Source organism: Anas platyrhynchos, chromosome 2, assembly GCF_047663525.1.
Source record: "Anas platyrhynchos isolate ZD024472 breed Pekin duck chromosome 2, IASCAAS_PekinDuck_T2T, whole genome shotgun sequence".
NCBI classification, from domain to species: domain Eukaryota; kingdom Metazoa; phylum Chordata; class Aves; order Anseriformes; family Anatidae; genus Anas; species Anas platyrhynchos.
In genome coordinates, this window is record NC_092588.1 from 14339880 (window position 1) to 14360798 (window position 20919).

Below are 20919 nucleotides of genomic sequence, written 5' to 3' on the forward strand. Positions count from 1 at the left end.
GTTAGATCTAGAAACTGTCACAGGTATCTATCACATTCAACATCAGGTAATTGACCAAAATGTTTTCTAAGTATGTATGTATCCATTCTTCTTTCTGGTCTAAAGTCTTCAAAAGGAAAAATAAGACAACTACATTTTACCTAATTTAAGGAAAAAGTCATGCATTGTTAACCAGGTGATCAGACCTATTAATAGCTGATCAGACCTATTACCTACCAGTGATTTTTACCTCAAGGACCAGGCAAATGGGCTGCAATTATTAAAAAATAACATAAAAACAAAAGACCAATAGAACAACAAACCAGTCTATTTTTTTTTTTTTTTAAACCATGCATCTCTAATCAATGAGAATTCAGTTTCAAAAACTCATATATCTTGCAAAAGGATAACACTGGACTCTTTAAAAGGTTCTGAGCAAATCTTCCACATAAAACTATTAAGGAATATAAACGGGCATGGAATGAAAGTTCAGAAGTAAAATATACGAGGCAAGTCACAAGGATGGTTAGTTTTCAACCTGACAAATATAAATCAAGAGTTCTAAGGATCTGTATTGAAACAGTATTATTTTAGATATTTATTTATCCTTAAAAAGAGATACATAGTCCACTTGCAGCATTCTATGGATAATAGAAAATAAGAATATATTCTAGGCTAATGGAAACTGTGAGGAATACCAGAGGCAGTACAAAGAAAGATGATGGCTGATGACTAACTCAAGATAATGAACTGCATGTACATGTCAATGTTTCTGGGGACTGGAAGACATAGGAAAAGGATTAATGAAAATTTTACTCAGTGTAATTTAGTAAACAAATGCATTCCAACCACACAGAATGCTATATGAATATTAGACCTGACAATATTAGGAGCAGTACTCAAGAAATTATAACATATAGTTACAGAAGAAGTTAAGGTTTGAGACTATATACAGGCTTTATTTAAAATGACTTAATTATATCCTATGTGACTTAATTATAACTTAAATATATTATATATATTATATATAATTTCTGTTCCTACAACAGAAAAACACAGACCATCCTAATATTTGATCATTTATTTCAGCCCTGTACCTTACTGGAGCTACTTTTCTCTATTGTATTTCTCTATTCTCTATTTTCTCTTTTCTTCTCTGGAGATGTGGTTTGCACTGCAGAGCAGCATGCAGATTTTAAAAGCAGTGTATTTTAATGTATTATAAAAATCTTGAAACACTTCATTTATATAGTCCCAATTTGCATAGCAATCCAAATTATTACCATAAATTACAAAATTTATTATATTCACCCTAAGCGAATCACTCAGGTACAAGCTGTAACATGAACCTTTTGTAAAAACAAAGCCAACACCATTTATCACAGAAAAAATATTTTAATGTTGAAGATGTTTCAACCGTATTGCTTCAATATGGTTGTAGGAAAAAAATCGTAAAGTAAAATTAAGCATATCCAAACAAATTTGTATCTTTTCCAATTACAAAGTTCCGTTCTCTTTGTTCAGTTCCGCATTGCCAACATGGCATTTATGTCCCAAATGAGATTCCGTAACTGATCCATGATCTGCTTCAGCTGCTGATTCTTCTGTTTCAGTTTCTGTGGGAAGATTTTATGAGAAGATTTTTGTGATTAGTTGAAACAGTACACTCGGAAATACAAAAAAAAGTGTTATGAAATGCTACATGTATCTTTTTTCCCAGCTGTCTGTGTGCAGTGTTGGTGGGATATAATACATCATCTTTAAAGTACAATCTCAAAATACAAGCAAGACTAATGACCTTCACTAGAGAGGGAATGCTGTTTCTTTTCACAGCAGTCTTAGTATCAAAACACTTGATCCTTTCAACAAGTGGGGATTGGCACTCTCTTACCAAAGTCGAAAAGACAGCACGTTATGTAGGGAGAAGGAATTGAAAATTGAGACCAAAAGAGGTCAGGGAACAGGGAAATTTATGTTAATATATGTTGTGTAAGTTGCATGCTCAGAAAAGCAAGGTATTAACAGTCAAAGTCTGAAGAAAGCACAAAGCAGAGAGAGAGCCAATCAAGCTTTTCTAGCCCTTCTACCTATGTGGGTCAATCCTCATGTGCTAAGCAATCCTGTCTTCCCATGTATGCTGAATTCTGAATTTTTTAAAACTGGGTAATGGCTTTTAGAAACAGAAAAAGCATTTGACAGAACAGCAAACTCACCTTTATTTGGGTGAGTAACCAGAACACAAAAATTATGTCTCTACAGAAGAAAGATCAATGCATTAAGGCACTGCAGAATCTCCCTTACCTTTCATGTTCCGCTATAATACACATATTTATTGTCTGATTTATTCACTTTCCTGCTCAAATCAAAGCTGTCAAGAACTAAGTTACTGTGTGTTGTTAACAACAAACCTAGGCCCTTCATTTCATTCAAATTTGATAAGATGTCAGCCTTCTCACATCAGAGATCAAACTACTTATTCATAAGGGAAGTCCAGAGTTCCAAGTAAAGCCAAAGTGCCAGAAAGACTTGCTACCATTCAAAATGTTTCAGGTTTGACATAACTTTGTTCTTCTGCACTACACAAATGGCAACACATTAAAAGAATAACTGGGATCAGTAATGTCACAAAAGTAACTGTAACGGTGATAAAAAAAAAAAAAAAAAAAAAAAAAAAAGCAGTAGGCTGAAAATCAGTCCTGAATTTTGATGTGAACAGCACAGCAATAGTTTTGAGATGGCAGGGTAGTCAGATGGAAAAGAAGTCCAGAAAAAAAAGAAAAAAAAAAGGAAGCCTATTCACTTCAGACCTGTAAAAACGGTCTTCACTAAAACAGTAATTGAGAAAGGGAAACATCCCTGAACACTGACTTTGGTGAACACATTCCCTGGAAGGAAACAGAGACTACACTCAATCTCAGACTCCTGAGAAGCAGGTAAGACAGATGTAGGTCAGTTCACGTGCACTAATTCGGGAGTTCTAACCAAGCATTTGACAGATTAAGAACTATTTTAAAGGTAACCGTGCATTTATCTAATCTTTCTTTTCTAGTTGCTAATTCAAGACTTCACTAGCACAAATCCAGCTCCTAAAGACAAGAAGACAACTGAGAAGCACGTAGCTATGACAACATCCAAATGACAGAATTTTGTCTCCCTCCAAAGCCAATGACATAACACCTCGGTGCTTCAGAAAGCACGAGAGGGATGAGATAAAAAAGCACTTTCATACCCGTGACATTTTTAAAGATATTTCTGTTTGCCATCTTTAACATTCTGTTTCAGAGAAATCAGCGAATGTTGCATCAAAACCACTAGTTTAATGCAGGCTGCCACTCACTGATACTGAGGGCACGTCATTTCACTATTTTTCAAAGCCTTCATCAATAGAAATGAAGGCTGAACAATCAGTGATGATTATTCGAGTCACAGGTAGAAAGAAGCACCATTAACCTTCGGTATTGCAGATTGTGTTCTCTCTCCATCCCTTTCTAATTGTACTCTTACCTATTTTTATGTAGATATGCTGATATGAACTTTACATAAGTTACGCCCAGAAGACTCATTCTGTAAGACAATTATTTTCATTTCTTGTGAAACTGTTAGGAAATAGTAAATTACTTGATCTTTGCTCCGTGCTAGACAAGGGAAACTTCAAATTGGATTTCATTTGTTTTCAAAGTGTCTGTAAAGAGAAGTAGTATACAATTTCACCATATCTGCATGAAGATAATTTTAGATCCTTTTCTTTGGTGCTTTATTTTCTTAGCTCTTCTATTCTACTTTTTTCAGAGACAGGAAAAAAAAAACTAAGATGAAGCACCACGTCTGGACTGCAAGACTGAAGAAAGAATAAATGGGGAGGAGGAAAGAGCACGGTATCCTAGCTGAAATGCATCTACTGATCTTTGTTACTGGTCTTCGACAGACCGTGTTCCACACCACAAACTACTACAAAATTGCTAACTTCTGTGCCACTGGCAGTGCTGGCCTCTGCTTCAGGTTTTGCTGAACCAGTGAGAACATCTCAAATTAGCCTTGGGAAGAGAGGTGAAATGGCCCTCTCGGGAATCAGGCAAGTTCTGTAAGAAGCTTCTGCGGTGATGACAAATTTTTATTTGAACAGATTGCTTGCAAGTTGTCTCCCACTCTTTCCTCCTTCTCCTGAAATGACTTAGTTGAACTCTGGACCACTTCTCAGGGTTAATGGCTGTATGAAACAAGAAAAGGCGCTTCATCCTACATACATACCGTAGCTTCTGTCTTTTAAGATGGTACAGAAGAAATGTATGAGGCAGTTTATAATGAGTTTAACTGATCTAAATTCACCTTGTATCTGACAGGCAAATTTCAGATTGGATATCAAGAAAAGGTTCTTCACTGAGAAGTGTCTGGGCTCTGGGACAGGCTCCCAGCACAGTGGTCACAGCACCAAGTCTGCCGGAGTTCAAGAAGCGTTTGGACAACGCTCTCAGACACAGGGTCTGATTTTTGGGTGGTCCTGTGTGGAGTTGAACTCAATTATCCTTGTGGGTCCTCTCCAACTTGGGATATCCTATGATTCTGTTGTTCCCCCTCTAACATAAAGGTGATCTGCCCGAAAATACAGTCCTGAGGGGGTTTCTGTGGTGATACTAATTTTCAGCGTGATTACCTCTCCACTTTGACTGGTGCTGCAAATATTAGTACCAGCATGAGGCACCTGGAAAGGACTGCACTCTTCAGCAACCAAACAGACCTTAGGAGGCTCAGGTCAGGTAGGGCAATTGCAAAAACACACACGTAAGCACAAAAAGTGGTAAGTGAAACAAAGAGGGAGAACCATCATACACATCCGGACAATACCCATCTTTCAAGGAACTCACAAAAAACAACTTGACATGTTTCATACAGATTTGGATTCAGGACACAGTAATTTAAACTTTGAAATCAATTTTTGATTTAAATTCATTTTTGGTCCACTTTCATTTCATTTGAAATCAGGGTTGTCTAGACTAATCCGCAGCTTTCTCTATCAGACATGTATCAAAACTTCCCTTTGCGCACTGATCCATTTCTCTCCTCATATTAAGCTCGGTTATCTTTCAGATTTTAAAACCTAAACATCACCATGAGTCATTCTGCACTCCATCTATTTGTTAAAATTCTCTTCTTCAAGCAAAGACAATAGTGTAAACTGTGGAAGAGTCAGATTACATTCCAGCTGATGCTTGTAAAAATACATCAAATATATGTGCTTACGTTTTAAAGGTACCTCTTCTGCTTAACCAAAAAAATCATTCTGATGAATTCTGTGCCAGCTATACTTTATATCTGCTCTGTTCAAGACCTGCAACAGTGTCCAGAAGTATATCCAACTTAACAGAGCGTTAAATGTTAATCGTAGTAGTATCTTTATTTGCATAAGTCTCAGATTTAGAAATAACTGTGTTTACTTTGTTGAATACCACCCTGCTATTGGGAGAACTTGTATCCTCTTCTTCTTCATGAGTATTCCTCTACTTCTGACCATTAAATAACTGTATGAAATCATTGTTGAAAGTCTTATCAAGATGACAACAGCCTCTGCTTTTTCATGCAAGTCAAAAAGAAGGAATTTTTACAGAAGCAATGTTTATGATAGGTGAGAACAAGTACAGCCTGCCCTGGCAATTTATACTGTTCTTTTTTTAAATGACTCCTTCATAATGCAATCTCTGAAGTGAGGAGGTGGGAAAACTTTTTTTTTTCTTCAGATTTATAGTCAAAAGACTTGCAATGTTACGTGCACAGAACAAAAAAAAAGTGATGGAGAAAAATGCATCAGTACTTTGCTCAAACTCTTGTAGCTGCCAGGTGACAGTAAATTATGGCTACTCAAGGTATACCAAGGCGTGCTTTCCATCATAACAAGTTTGCACATCCAGCTTTTTTTTTTTTTAAGTGGTTAAAAAAGTATTAATCACTGAAACAGTAACTGCTGGACAATTAAATATATTCATTGTTCATTAACTACAGCTTTTCCTGATCATAGGCTGCTCACAGACAGCTGTTTTATCCTTACGGAAATAAGAGATTGAGTTTTCTGCCTCTCTCCAAGCCATATGGGTGGAAGGAGACTGCTCACCTGCCTGAAAAAGGCAGAGGCACCAGTGGCAGCCTGTGCTCCACTACATGCTCAGTACTTTACACACACTGAGCCAGGCAGCAAATTAACGTATCCACTGCTCTGTTGCTCAAAGAGGAATAGAGAAGTGTTCATTCAAATAGTTTAATGTTTCCTTTGCAGTAATCATTCATTATTCAGCGATGAAGCCTGAGGCCTTATTTCCTTACGCTTACCCTGTAAGCAATGTAACTTTTAATGAAATTATCCATTCTCGAGAAGGTGCTTCTCCACCACATTCCTTGGTGTTACATTCCCATTCTTATCACGAAAAACCACACGGATGTGTAACGCCTACTTATAGACATCAAACTAAGTCACAAGAAGACTATGGATAAATATGGATAAGCTAGAATTCCTCTAAGTTTATTTTATCTAATGTTATGTGACCAAGGGGAGAGCAGGGAATTTTCTTTGCTTAGACATCAGTAGGGCTTTTGACACACGCACTCTCACAGTATCATTGTAGCCAAACTGGAAGGATGTGGTTTGGATAGGTAGATTATAAGGGAGCCAGTTTTCCACCAAGACTACTGAACTAAGTGTTGTGATCAGCAGTGTTAAGTCCAAGTGGCAGTCAGTTACTCGTGGTGGTTCTCAGGATTGACAGCAGGGCCAGTACTCCTAATGTTCTCATTAATTACCTAATCAGGTTTGACCTATATCAAGTTTGTGGGCAATACCCAACTGGGGGAAGCGGTCAATATGCTCAATGCCAGGATGTGCGATTCAGAGGGAGCTCAACAGGTGGGAGAGGCAGGCTGATGCACAGCTCCTTTGCTCAAAAGCAAAGGGCAATACCCCACACCTGAAAAAGAAGAAACTCCTACAACAACAGTACAGTGCAAGGGCTGACTGAATACAAAGCAACTTTGGCCTGAGGATCCTTTTGAAACTTTCTTGCACACTGAATGTGACTCAGCAGTGGATCCTTTTGCCTAACATTGCACTCTACTAGAAAAAGTCTAGCTATCGGGACACGTTAAATCACTTATTCACCTCTCTTTGGCTCTGCAGAATGATTGTCAAATTTGGGTCTACACAGAAGGCATTAACATTCTGGAGAAAGAAGAGTGGAAGGCCACCAAGATGATATATAGGCACATGGCATGAGAAGCTGAGCATGATATTTGTTCAGTCTCAAGCAGAGAAGGCTAAGGCGGGGCCTTGATGCTGTCTTCAGCTACTTAATGCAGATTATAGAAAAGACAAAGCTAGACTCTTCTTGGATGTGCACAGCAAAAGGATGAGGGGCAGTGGACAGGTATTTATAATGCTACTGGATATGCCCCTGAGTAACTGTATCTAATAGCTGGCCCTGCTTTGAACTGGGGGTTGAATTAGGTAATCTCCAGACCTCCCACTGAGCCTAAATTCTTCTAGGATACTACCCTTGCAGACAGGCAGTTTGCGTGCCCAAACCAGCATGGAATTGTGCCCTGTGCAGATTAATGTGCAGGTGCCCAAGTAAACAATTCTTCCTCTCTCACTGAAGGGTTTCTTGCTGTGAATTTGTATTTGGGGTGAAAAGGATTCTACAAATACAAAACAAATTAAAATACATGCAAATACAGTGAGGATAGCTTTAAAAGAATGTGAGTTCACAGCAGTAAAAGAAAAAAAAAAAGTAGTTTTCAAGCAAAGTTCTTTCCTGAAAAGAAAGCCTAGTTGTGAATTGCTGTTATTTTAAGGACTACTTCACAAAACAACATCAGCTCCAGCGCAAAATAGTTTTGTTACCAAAAAAGCCCTCAGGTAAATTCATAACAACTTAACTCAGAAGCCTGTAAATTGTCTCTTCCCCTCTTAGCAAGATCACTGTTAACCACTTAGCAAAGATTCATTAAGGGTATCAAATCCGATTATTTTCAAAAGGGCTACCTGCAACGTGTCAGTAGTACTTTCACATCTTTTTCATTTTCAGACAAATGTACTGAGACTACTAATTACGCAATGGTTTTCCTACGTGCTCATTTGAAACCAGACCTGCAGCATCTGAAAAAAACACACCTGTATTTGCTCCATTTCTAAAAACAACCAGTAAAGAAAATGCAGCAAGAGATTACAGCATTCTGAGATTTGATTTTCTGCTTTAAGTCCTTTTAAATGTACTACAGGACCTGAGCCTGACATCTTGAAAGTATTACAGATGATACTGTACTTGGAAGGTTAGACAACTGTAGGCAGAAGATTATCTACAGATATGAAGACAATTGAGTAAATTTTTTTAACACCTGCCAATTGTTGCAAATAATAATTATCTTCAATAAAAGCTTGCAGGACTTGGATTAGTAGACCAATGCAACAACTAATCTGATTCTGGAACAGTAAATTATTTATTATAGAAAAGAGTGAAACATCTTATCAATTTACAGCTCTGGAAAGCAAATACCAATAAAAGGAATAAGCAACAATTTTGGGAAGAACAGAAGAGAACTGTTTCACGCAAAAGGCAGAGCCAGTTAGTGCTGACTGAACAGCTTTTTGTTTTGCTTTGGTTTTGTGTTGTTTTCTCTTTCTAATAGCAGTGCATACTTACAAGCATTCTGTTTAGTAACTGCTTGTATGGCAAAAGTCCCTTTTGATTTAAGCCTAATAGGCTCCATTTAAAGTTATGGTTGCTGGATATTATTGAATTGCTAGGACAGAAATTCATTACCTCGTAAACTGATCTATACTTTTAATTAATGGACAGGGACTTCGTAGCCAAGGCCGGGGCATTAAACTTTCTGACCTAAAATGTAAGCCTAATGCAGCTGAATAAATAAGATGGCACTATACAGCAGACTGGTATCAGAAGCTACTGCAGTGTTTTAGAATACTGCTGCATCAACAGGTTCTTCTGCCCCAAGAGGGAGCCAGTAAAGGCAGCACACGATGATCCCCCCCACCTCCTCTCAACTGCTGGAGCAAAGCAGAACTGTTATGTTTCAAGTCAGTGGTTCCTGGAAGGAGGCACGTCTCTGTGTGAGAATACATGAAGCACGAGGTTTTATATGATCTACTCGTGTCCTTTGTGCTTCCAACTGCAGGGGAGTGTCTTTCATACACGCACAGGGCCACCAAAGAGATCAGACTGGCTGGGAAGTCAAAGCAAGAAGGACAAAATTAAGCGACCCATGCTCTGAAGGTCCAAGAATTCAGATGGGTTAGGCAATAATGTTTTTTTTAATACCAGCAGCATGAAAGACTGAAAAGGCAACTGCCTATCACAGCAACCAGGGTGAGCCGAGAGCGGGACAAGCAGCTGCAGGGAGAAAAGACGGTAGGTGAAGAATATAAAAAGCTTCTTCACCTGACACACTCGTCTCCCTGTCACAGTATTTTCATCAACATTTTATATTACTGAAATTTTGCTGAAAGAAACTAAGGAAAACTGAGCTGGAGATGGATGTCACATATTGCAGGGGACTGAAAAGCTGTCAGGAGTGCTTGCCTGTTAAGAAACAGAGAGGGCTATTTAAGTCCAGCAGCCAGAGACAGAAATTAGATCAATTAACCTGATCCTACCACATTTTCTTTGCAAAAATATTAATTGTTTCCTTTCTAGTCGTGAAAAGTAAAGCACTTCCTGTTCTGTAATGGACTAAAATTTGGTCTTGGAAATTGGAGAAACACAAAATAAAGAAGAAAAAAAGTCAGTGAAATTGGTGCAGTTTCAAAAACAAGCAGTTTAAATTTCTGTTGCAGCACATACTATTTGTCTACAAAAACACCACAGAAAGTTCAACTATCTTCTGAAAATTTACTGTTGAAAATCCGGTGTTAGGCATTTAATGTGAGGCATTTAAGTGTAAATAGAGGATTTCAGACCAGATTTAAGTGCCTGTTTGAATACATTCTTAATCGCAGATTTGCCACTAATGCTCCTGTAACCCCATCAACCTTTTCAAGATTTAAAGCTCATCATAAACATTTATGAAATTCTTTTCACAAGATCACACCAAGGAGGTTTAAAAACACATTAGCATACAAGTACAACAACAAGGGCAAAAACATGTCATAAAACTATCAAAAACACAGCAAATATGGACAGTTAAACTTATTAGCACTTAAATATTGCAAATGAATGTGCATAAATTCACAGTACAACATTACATACAATATAATATATACAACCTTGCTACATCAGCACCCAGCAGAAAGAATACAACAGCGAAGCTGACAACTGCTTTTCTCTAATTCACAGTCCCCATTTTTGCTTGTACCATATGCATGAATTTTTCTAAACAAGTTATAAAAAAATGGTACATCTCTAATTGTTGAAGACAAATGAAAATATTGGAAATATTTTAAAAGACAAAAATCCACCAATTATTCTTTGCAGGAAGATTTATTTTAGACATTCACTTCCTTTCTTCTGTTGTTTTTGTAGATTATGCCTGCTTTTTAACAAGCATTTACAGATATTACAGCTGCACAAATATTTAGAAAATCCTGTCTTTGTACTTTACAGACTGAAGGAACACTGCTCAATATTGTGGTCTGGTAATGCTACTTATTTTTTATCTCAATATTATATTAGCATTTACTATAGAATATTTATTTTTAGATTTGAATTCATCTTTAGTAATTGTACTCAAATGTAAATTGCCATTCAAAATGAAAATTTAACAGCATCTTTCTCATTTATGGCACATTTTTTCTGAATGTGTCAAGATTCAATGAATGTTGTACTTAACAAAAGAAACGTTCTTTCCTGAACTGACAAAATATAGACAGTAGCCCTGAAAATTCTCTACCAACACATATCGTAATAATATTTACATATCTGATGTTTAATAATCATTTTCAAAACTTGTATTGTGCAAGTGCATGGAGTGAAGTTAGTTCAACAGGCACCTCTAACTCCAGGAGGCTGGTGAGGCCGTGGCACAGGCTGCCCAGAGAAGCTGTGGATGCCCCATCCCTGGAGGTGCTCAGGGCCAGGCTGGATGGGGCTTTGGGCAACCTGGGCTGGTGGGAGGTGTCCCTGCCCATGGCAGGGAGTTGGAACTGGGTGGGCTTTAAGGTCCCTTCCAACCTGAGCCATTCTGTAATTCTACGATCTGAGCTACCAGATCTAGTGGGCTAGCCATAACCTCAATATATATGGTCTTCTGAAATGGTATATTGTTTTAAAAAGAGTCACAAGTTAAAACTGTTATGATATCTAAAATCTACAGCCAGAGCTATAGCTAAAATAATCTGTTTACCAATGGTAATTCTGAAAGTTATATGCAAGAAATTTGATGGTAGTCATCACGCATACAGCCTTTAGTCTAGAAATCCAGTCTAGTAGTCCACGCTTTCCAATGACAAAGTGACATTTTCTGTTTTATCTAAATCAATTTCAATTTTCTTACCTTATTTACCTCCATGATTTCCCTTCTCTCTTCACTAGCAAAACGAAGTTGACTAGCGGCACCACGATCATCGTGCTTGGAGCCATCTTCTTCAACATATGGAATAAGTTGCTGCGAAGACAAGAAACATCAGCTTTAAAAAAAAAAAAAAAGGGGGGGGGGGGGAAAGGATGAGAGAAAAAAATGAAAACCGGAGATGTATAAATTACTAATATTTTCTCCAAAGGCTCAAACTTCCTGAAAGGAAAGGAATGGAGAAAATCTTTCTTCATCACCTCCAAACCAAAGGCCTAGACCTAAGTCATCTATCAAGTGCAGGCATAACCCAGTATTAGCTTTTTAAGATGTTAATCACAGGTGATACCTGTATTTTTAAACTCTGTAGACTTCCTATTTAAAATTTACTGTTCTGTACCATGAAATAACACAGAGATGAACTTATCATTACTATCAAGTATTTCAGTGATGTAGAAAACATAATTTACGACTGGCTTTACACATGGAGATTAACTACTCGCTTGATACCCGAATCATGACTTGATATTTTAGTGGGTGTCTGTTTGGCTGTTCTTGAAACCAGGCCCACAGTTACCTAATAGGAGTTTCTCCGTAAGGATTTTCCACTGGGATCTCCTGAGGCACATAACACACTGTCTTTTTTGTAAGGTTCTACAAAGCCAACCTTTGATAAAGGATTTTTAAATGAATACTAATGTACATTCCTTTCCATTAACAACAAAACTGTAGGATAAGTAAATGAACTAGATACAAAACAAACACATGCTTTGTGTCAAAACATTCCCAAGCTAGCATCTTATTCAAAAAATAATTACAAGCTGTAACATTTTATACGTAACATACGTAGTCAGTCTACAGTCTAAGGTTGACTTTTCCGTCCTGAACTGAAAGAAGCTAAAATTGACAGCAAAATTACACCCTTGTTCACATATGTATGTATTACAGACAAATGAAAGACACTTAATTCATGCAAATGAGCAAGAAGACATTAGCCCAAAAGCCAGGGGACAGGTTGCTCATCAAATACATGTGAACTTGTTGCTTAAGTTGAGGTGTAGTATTATGAAGCCTTCAGCTGTGTCTTTCAGCATTCTGAAAACTTACTTTGACATAAGTCACTGAAAATTGACTTCTCTTCTACACATGCTTTTTGCAGATCATTCTCATTAAGCTCCTCAAAATGGACAAAAACTACCATACTAAACTCTGCCATGAAAACTTGGTAAAGGCTTACAACTTCTTGCATCTCCATACTATAAAGCAAAAGTAGTGTAGCCAGTATGTACTCTTGGGAAAAGCTCCTTCTCTCACTTATGGAAAAATAACATACATCCAGAGCAGACAGAATGTTATCCCCTAAAAGCCTCCCATCTACCAGAAAAGCTAGGAATTCAAACAAAGAACTACAATTAACACGCAAATAAGACAGTTCTCTCTAGAGAGGGAATTCTGTAACGAGATCAGCTTCACAGTAATCTCGTAACTTATTATGTTGGCTAAAAGGAAGTTGATAAGAATACCTATTAAACTAATAGCACATATTAATGAAAGAAATATAACATTTTAATATCAATAGTAATAGACTAAGGAATATTAGTAGGCACTGATTTTATTGATAGAATGTAAGGACAGAATTCCTTGCTATGAACAAGAAGCAAATAGGAAATAAACGAGAGAGAAAACAAACAAATGTTTTAGGTAGTTTCTCAAGGTGGAGATACCTCATGTAGGTTATGAAAGGTGTAACGTAAAACTGTTCTATAGCCTGGACATTCAGAGGGCTTGCCTTGGGATCTCTGCATTAAACAGCAAACTAGCAAACTCCTGCACACCATCTACAGTAAAATGGATAATGTGCAGAAAAATCTATATGCCTGCTATCGCATAGCATATAAGAGTTACAGTAACATACCTTAAACTAATGGTTGAAGCAGGTACCTAATTTTGCAGTTATTATAGACTACTCAGGAAGAAGTGCAGTGACAAACACTGACACTGATTAGCTGCATACCACAGAACAGCTTGGGTGGGAAGAGACCTTAAAGCCCACCCAGTTCCAACCCCCTGCCATAGGCAAGGACACCTCCCACCAGCCCAGGTTGCCCAAAGCCCCATCCAGCCTGGCCTTGAGCACCTCCAGGGATGGGGCATCCACAGCTTCTCTGGGCAGCCTGTGCCATGGCCTCACCACCCTCTGAATGAAGAACTTCCTCCTAATACCTAATCTATACCTACCCTCTTCTGGTTTAAAGCTCTTCCCCCTTGTCCTGTGCCACCATATGCAAAGATACATTGGAAATTTAAAGGAAAAAGACAGGTCAAGGAAATATGGATTTATATATTACGCTCATAAGCGTACACAACAAAAGCCAAACAAAAGTTCAAAACTACAGGACAAAAGGATCAGTACAAAGGCATTGCACATAAGTATTGTCAGACACTGACTGACAAAGAATTAGACAGGGAGGCACAGAATAATTGTCTTGTTCATTGTAGTATCATAAGAAGGTTAATAACTGGAAAAACGTTAGGAAGAGCAGCATACATCTATTCCACTAGTGAGTCAGGAATCAGTTAAGTGAAAGGGAAAAGCCATTAAATAATTTGACTGATTAAAGAGGAGATTTGTTGATATTCTTCAAAGATAAGGTTAGAATGTCAGTCATTAAACAATATGATTGAGACTATCACTTAAAAGCTGAAGTAGGAATTTAAGAAATCGGATCAAGATAAACGATGTGACACTTTCATTCACCCTAACTCATAAAACATGAGGAATCGGGCATTAGCTTCAGAGCAGCAAAGACTAAGTAGATAAAAGCAAAAAGAAGGCGTCCAACTGTTGATATAAAAACTCTGCTGTGCATAAGGTTATCAATGAGACCTTATAACATAAAGGCTTAAAGGGACTTCTCATTTTCTCTGTGGAGATTCCTTTTCATCCTGGTAACTGGGAAAAAAAAAAAAAAAAGTGAAAAGAAAAGAGCAACCCCAGCCCATCCCAACCATATGTGAAAATAAGAGAGATCAAAAGCCTCTAAAGAGGATAATAACTATTAAGCTTTTGCACACAAGTCAATTCTAACAAAGCACGAAGAAGGTGTGGGGGGGTTGTTCATTTGGTTGGTTTTTAAGGACAAGTTATCTCACTCCCTCACTTGTTGTAAGGTTTCCCCATAGTTTCTCTGAAACACACAGCAGTGACTGCTGACAAGGAGATAGTCTAGAACAGTCTGCACAGAATGGACTTAATTATGGACATTATTAATAATGGACTATGCAGTGAAGGGACTCAAATATAAAACATGACGCTTAAACAATTGAAACTCAGTTGGCAATCAGAAGTCGATAGAGTAGCCTCTAAGTCCAGGGGCCAGCAATTAAAGAAATTCACAGTTTTGTCTGATAAAGAGCTGTAAGAACTCAGATCATAAAACAGGCTTTAAGAGTAAAAAACAGAGTAATAAACATCTTATAACGGGGAGGGGAACAAATTCTGATTTTACTAGGAAAAGCATTTTTATTAGGAAAAACCTTTGGCCAATCCTACTTACGCATTATGCTGTTAACTTTTCCACCACCACAGCACTTTCAGATCTGGTTCACATTGGCTCAGAAGGTTAATGATAGCTAAGTGAGGAAACTGTGAAGACACAGGATGATGGGCAGAGCAAGGGAAAAATAATCCTCATTACTCAGGGCACCAGGCAAGCAGGTGAGGGCTTAAAGCAGACTAAATCAACCTCTTAAAAAAAACATTTTGACCCTTTTTTCCTAGGGGAAACAAAACTGTGAATGTACAAAGAGGCCTGAGGGAAAAGGCTACAATTTTAAACGAAATTTGATTTCAAAATTGTACCACTTCCAACTGGTAAGAATTGGTGGAACTTTCACACTAACATCGCCATCTTTCAAACAGCTCCTAACAATAAACAGAGTTCAGTCCACAGAAGAATTCGTCTCACTTCAAACCTGTTTGCTCCAAGCCTGTTGCAACCCATGAGAAGGGATGACATGTGAAACACAGAGCGGTGACTCTGAGCTGTTATTGGTACATACAGAAAGGTACTTACTTCGATGGGGACGGGATCGAGCCCAGCACAGTTTTCATTACATTTGTCATAGACTAGTCTCAGTTTCCTGAAGAGGATGGATAGCTGGCGGAGGTGTTCCTGCAGCTTTCCCAATCTGTCTTGATATGTTCCAGTGTGATAAGTAACACCATTTGGTAACTTAAAGGAAACAAAACCCAAAAACATTTAAAACATTCAAGTTTCTCTCATAGAGGTTAAATAACCTGAAAATAAATTGGAGGGTTTTTTTGTACATTTTAAAATAAGATAATCACATTATTCCCATAAAAATGACTGAAATTTCTCTTGTTTTTTTGGTACAGTTCTGTATTTTGTCTGCACATCTCATGTACCAAATCACTGCTCTCAAAAAGCTTCACGTATTCTACATTTTGGTCACTATCAGTCCCTCTGGAACTTTAAATGACTGCCTTCAAAATGCTTAAGCATTGTTGTTACCCAAGTATTACACTCTGTGTCAAGAAACAATTCAGTATCTGGTTACAATTCAAACAATCAAAGCAAATACATATCCGTAACTAAAATAATTACAAAAGGAAACTTCCAAAGACATGAAAATACATAGGGAACAGCAGTGATCACTTGCATGTTTATCTCTGAGGCTGAGTGCAAGCACTTCTGCTTTCAACAGAGAAATATGACACATTTGTACATTTTCTCAGTAAGTAACCACAATAAGGGTTTTGTCCACTTTAATAAATAAAAGAATGTTACAAAGTTTTAAGTGGAATACATTATAGATGAATGAAATCACTGATCAATGACAATTCCTCTAAAATGACTCCCCAGAGGTTAATAAACACACAGAAAAGTAAATGGCATATAAATACGCTTTTCTGTTTTCAAAGGAAAACACAAACACTAAGTGTATTTAGAGCACATTTATTGGGGGCAAAAATAAGAAACATTCTCCATGTTCCCTTAATATACAGTGGCAAATAAATGTGCTCAGAGCAGCACACACTGCTCCAGCCACCACTCTCTTTTGAAAGCACTATGATTGTAGAATCATTGGGGTTAGAACAGACCTCCAAGATCACCTGGTCCAACCACCCCCCTACCACCAATGTCACCACTAAGCCATGTCCCCAAGCACCACGTCCAACCTTTCCTTGAACACCCCCAGGGACGGGGACTCCACCACCTCCCTGGGCAACCCGTCCCAGTGCCTGACTGCTCTTTCTGAGCAGAAATGGCTCCTCATTTCCACCCTGAACCCCGCTGCGATCTAGTTATGTATGTAAATACCCGTAGATATCTCCAAGCACACACATTTAGTAACAATAACACTAGGAAGGGAACTGAGGACCCCCTAAACCACGCGACCCCGGCAGCAGCCGCCTGACCTGCATGTTCCTGAGGAGCTGGAAGATCTCCATGGTTCGGAACACGATGTCCTGCACCGTCTCCTGCCCGATGCGGCACAGCGACGCCGTGTTCACCTCCCGCGCCGCCTGGGCCTGGGCCTGCGCCCCGGAGAAGGCCCCGGGGGGCATCGCTGCCCCGGCCAACGGCGGGGTCGACATCTCGGCCGCCCGACCCGCCCCACTGCTTAAAATTAAGACGGAATGGTTCGGTTATTAATTAATCCTGTCACAACAAGCCTCAGGGCTCCCCCCCGCCGCCCCGCCCGCGGCCAGGCCGCACACACAGCGCGGGGCCCGCCGAGGCCGCGTTGCCTTGGCAACGCGCAGCCGGAAGCGCTCGGCGGGACCCGGAAGCGCAAAGGAAGTGACGACAAGGGGGGGGGGCGGGCCGAGGGGGGGGGGCGGCCGTTGGGCTGAGGGGGCGCTGAGGGGGGGCTGAGTGCCCCGGGGGGGGCAGGGGGCGGCGCTGTGGGCGCCCCTCGTGGTTTTGGGGGCGGTTTTTGGGGCAGTTTTTGTGTTTGTCTGGAGTTTAGAAATAAATTAGCACCCGAGTGTGCCCGCCCGGAGCCTCGCAGCTCAGTTTTTGGGGTTGGAAAGTTGGGTCAGAGCCTTCGCACGTCCACGCTTAGCCCCAGAGTCACAAAATGGCTCGGGCTGGGAGACACCTCACAGACCGCCCGGTTCCAGCCCCTGCCATGGGCAGGGACACCTCCACCAGCCCAGGCTGCCCAAAGCCCCATCCAGCCTGGCCCTGAGCACCTCCAGGGATGGGGCATCCACAGCTTCTCTGGGCTGCCTGATCCTCTGCCTCAGAGAATCACAGAATCATTGAGGTTGGAATAAATATTGAAAACCATCTCTTCCGACTATCCCTTACCACCACTATCACCCACTAAGCCATGTCCCCGAGCACCACGTCCAACCTTTCCCTGAACACCCCAGGGACTGACCTCACCACCTCCCTGGGCAACCTGTCCCAGTGTCTGACTGAAAAGTCTTTTCCGAGCAGAAATGTCTCATTTCCAACCTGATCCTCACCTGGTTCAACTTGAGGCCATTCCCTCTGGTCCTATCACTGGTTACCTGTGAGAAGAGGCCGACCCCCAACTCCCCACAGCTTCCTTTCAGGTAGCTGCAGAGAGCAAGAAGGTCTCCCCTGAGCCTCCTCTTCTCCAGCATCAAAACACATCACTGAAATCTAGGTAGACAACAACCACAGACTTTACCTCATCCCACCCTCTGAGTGAAGAATTTCCTCCTAACCTCTAATCTAAATCTCCCCTCTTTTAGTTTAAAACCACCCCCCTTGTCCTGTCATTATCTGATTGAGCAAAGAATTTCTCCAATCTTTTTTATCAGTCCCCTTCAAGTAGTAAAAGGTTGCAATAAGGTCATGCTGGAGCTTTCTCTTCTCCAGGCTGACCAGGCTCATCTCTCTCTCTCTCTCTCTCTAATGCTCTAATGCTGGCAAGAGTTTGCTCATACCATTTTGATAGGTCACACTGATAAATTATCAGTTGTGTGTTTATAGATGGTATATGATGGTATATCTGGACATAGACACACCTACATTAATTTTATACATCTGTAGGCATATCACTACATCTTGCATTGGTACTCTTGTTAACAGAGAAACAAAATAGAATAGACGCCTTCCTCTACCCCAGTACTTACATGGCTATAAAACACTTCTGTGTTGTCTACCCTCTCTGCTTATGCTACACTAACATAGTCAGTACCGTTTCAAAGAACAGACAATGCTTTCTGTGCAAGGAAAAAAACACCCTATAAAAGAAACTGGGCAGGGGTTGTGAGGACTGATAGGTGTGAATAGACTATACAGTACCTACTGCTTATTGTCTGTCTTTATAGTAAAAAGCAAATTTCTTCATAAGCAAAATTAGTGTCAAAGTATTTCTTTTTGCAATTGAGGTCTTACCTAAGACTCAGAACGATTTTGACAATAAGTGCCTGAAAATGTGGAAGAGGGCATTTACTGTAGTTGTGCTGTATTAAAACTGATGTCATGAATGATCTTTTGTACAAAATGCATTGCATTTGTAATGCTGTTTAAAAAAAAAAAAGAAAAAAAAAAGAAAAGAATTGACTCATAATATACACCTTTTGTTAAAGCAGTCAAGGAACACTCAGAACCGTACAAACTTGCTGTCAGAGGCATTTTGCTGCAGAAGGCATTTTTTTTTCCTCAGAAACAGGTTAATGAGGAGAAACACCACTCTATTCCCCACACTGAAGCTTTTTGCTGGCTAAACACTCTTTACAGCATGCTCCTTTAGCCAAAGCACATTGTAAATAATTACAAAGTATTTTAACAAAATCTGAACATCAAAAATACAAAAGTGGTTTCTTGAACTGATTGAAAAAAAATTGCTCATAAAAATGAGGGAGATATTTTCAGACAGGAAAAGAATATCCCACTGTGTCTGGCTAGACAACGCTTGGGAAAAGCAGCCCCCAGAGAGTTTCTAAGGGCTTATGTGAGGGCTTACATCTCGGTTTACTGTACATTAAGGAAATGATGCAAGAACTGTTCAAGAGCTGAGCACAAAGGATAATGTTTTCCTCTTTTGATTGTATGCCCAAGAGCTCTGTTCACACTGCTTAACTTGCTGCTCCAAATCCGATGGCATCTTAAGTTCCCGAGAGCAGCGAGCGGTTCAGACCACCTACTATTCAGGGCTGCCAGACACAGACTCCAGATACCGTCATATACCGAAGTGTGTGACTGCCGCTTACAGTAGGCAGGGGAAATGCAGAGCCAAGTCTGCGTGCGGAGGGTGCTGGAGAACGTTGCTAGGAGGCCTCACGTTCTCCAGTGCCAATTTGTGGAGCCATCTAAGTCTGATTTTTCACTCCCAGACAAAGGAATCTCCTCCTTTCAGATAAGGAATATTTTTTTATGTTTGGATGAGGAGAAGATGAATAAACATTTTGCTTTCTAAAATAAAGTGGTTAAGCTGCCTTGTGTGTCTTCAGTTTGGTCCAAGTGCTTTCCATCTGGAAGGAGTCCAGATCAGGCCGTCCATCTTTCGCATCTATTTCAATTTCCGTGGCATCGGTTCAACCAGTGTCTTAGGATGCTTCAGCCTCTGCCAACTATGATACAGTATCAAATCCTTTTCTTCTTTCTTCCTACATGGGGTTGTAGACAAGCTACCAAAAAAAAATAATAATAATAATAACAAAGAGTATATGTCTATATGTAATCTAGTCAAGAGAGGTTTAAACTAAATTTGTAATTAAAACTCTTTAAAGAGTAACTAGGTCAGTGTCATGTTCACAATAATAATGGCTTATGATTTTATTATATTTTAAGAGGTTCCAACTCAAACTGTGAGCAGCTCTGAAGTCTGCATGGCTCTGTTCCGTCAAGAAAGCAAAAATCCTCAGTAGTGAGGCAAGAGGAAAACTGTTGTTTTCTTTCAAACAATTTTCTGTAAGTCAGTGCCTGCAAGGCAATTCGAATCACTCTATTTTAAAATAAACAGAACTGGTGGAATTCCTGGACCATCATCTGTTTTCCTTGAATAAAGAAGAGCACGCTCCCTCCCAGGTCCCCTCACAGTATTTCTTAGCAGCCGTGCTTCGATGCTGCTTTGAGGGTGACAGATGGGCTTGGGGGAAATGTGTTAAGCAGGAAAGGACTTTCGTTCTCAGTCCTGTCCCAGTCAGTGTTTATGTGCGGATCGAAGGAGAAATAATAGGACTTTCTGGAACCTTTGCCAACAATAAACAGGCAAGGCACGATTTTGCTGTTACCAGGCTGTGACAGAGAGCAGCACAGCACGTAACTTCTTTAGCGTGTTTGTGGCCAACACAGATGGTAAAACTGGGAGGGGTTTAATTCAACAAAGATTGCATTTATAGGCCGAAGGAAACATTTAAGGACTGTGATGAGGTGAGGTGGAGTGGGGATTTGCTTTCTGTGTGTGTGGTTTTTGTTTTGGTTTTGT

The 20919-nt window shown here is 39.7% G+C and overlaps 1 protein-coding gene across 1 annotated transcript; it reads right to left on the reverse strand.

Annotated features, from left to right (window-relative positions):
- Positions 1 to 1354: 1354 nt before the first annotated feature.
- On the reverse strand, positions 1355 to 17243 carry MED30 (mediator complex subunit 30). The gene is made up of 4 exons (XM_005010019.4): positions 16925 to 17243; positions 15558 to 15716; positions 11467 to 11577; positions 1355 to 1595 (listed from the first exon to the last, which is right to left on the reverse strand). Exons 1-4 carry the CDS (start codon positions 17102 to 17104, stop codon positions 1500 to 1502), a joined length of 546 nt encoding a protein of 181 aa, XP_005010076.3. The 5' UTR covers positions 17105 to 17243; the 3' UTR covers positions 1355 to 1499.
- Between the last annotated feature and the right edge of the window lie 3676 nt (positions 17244 to 20919).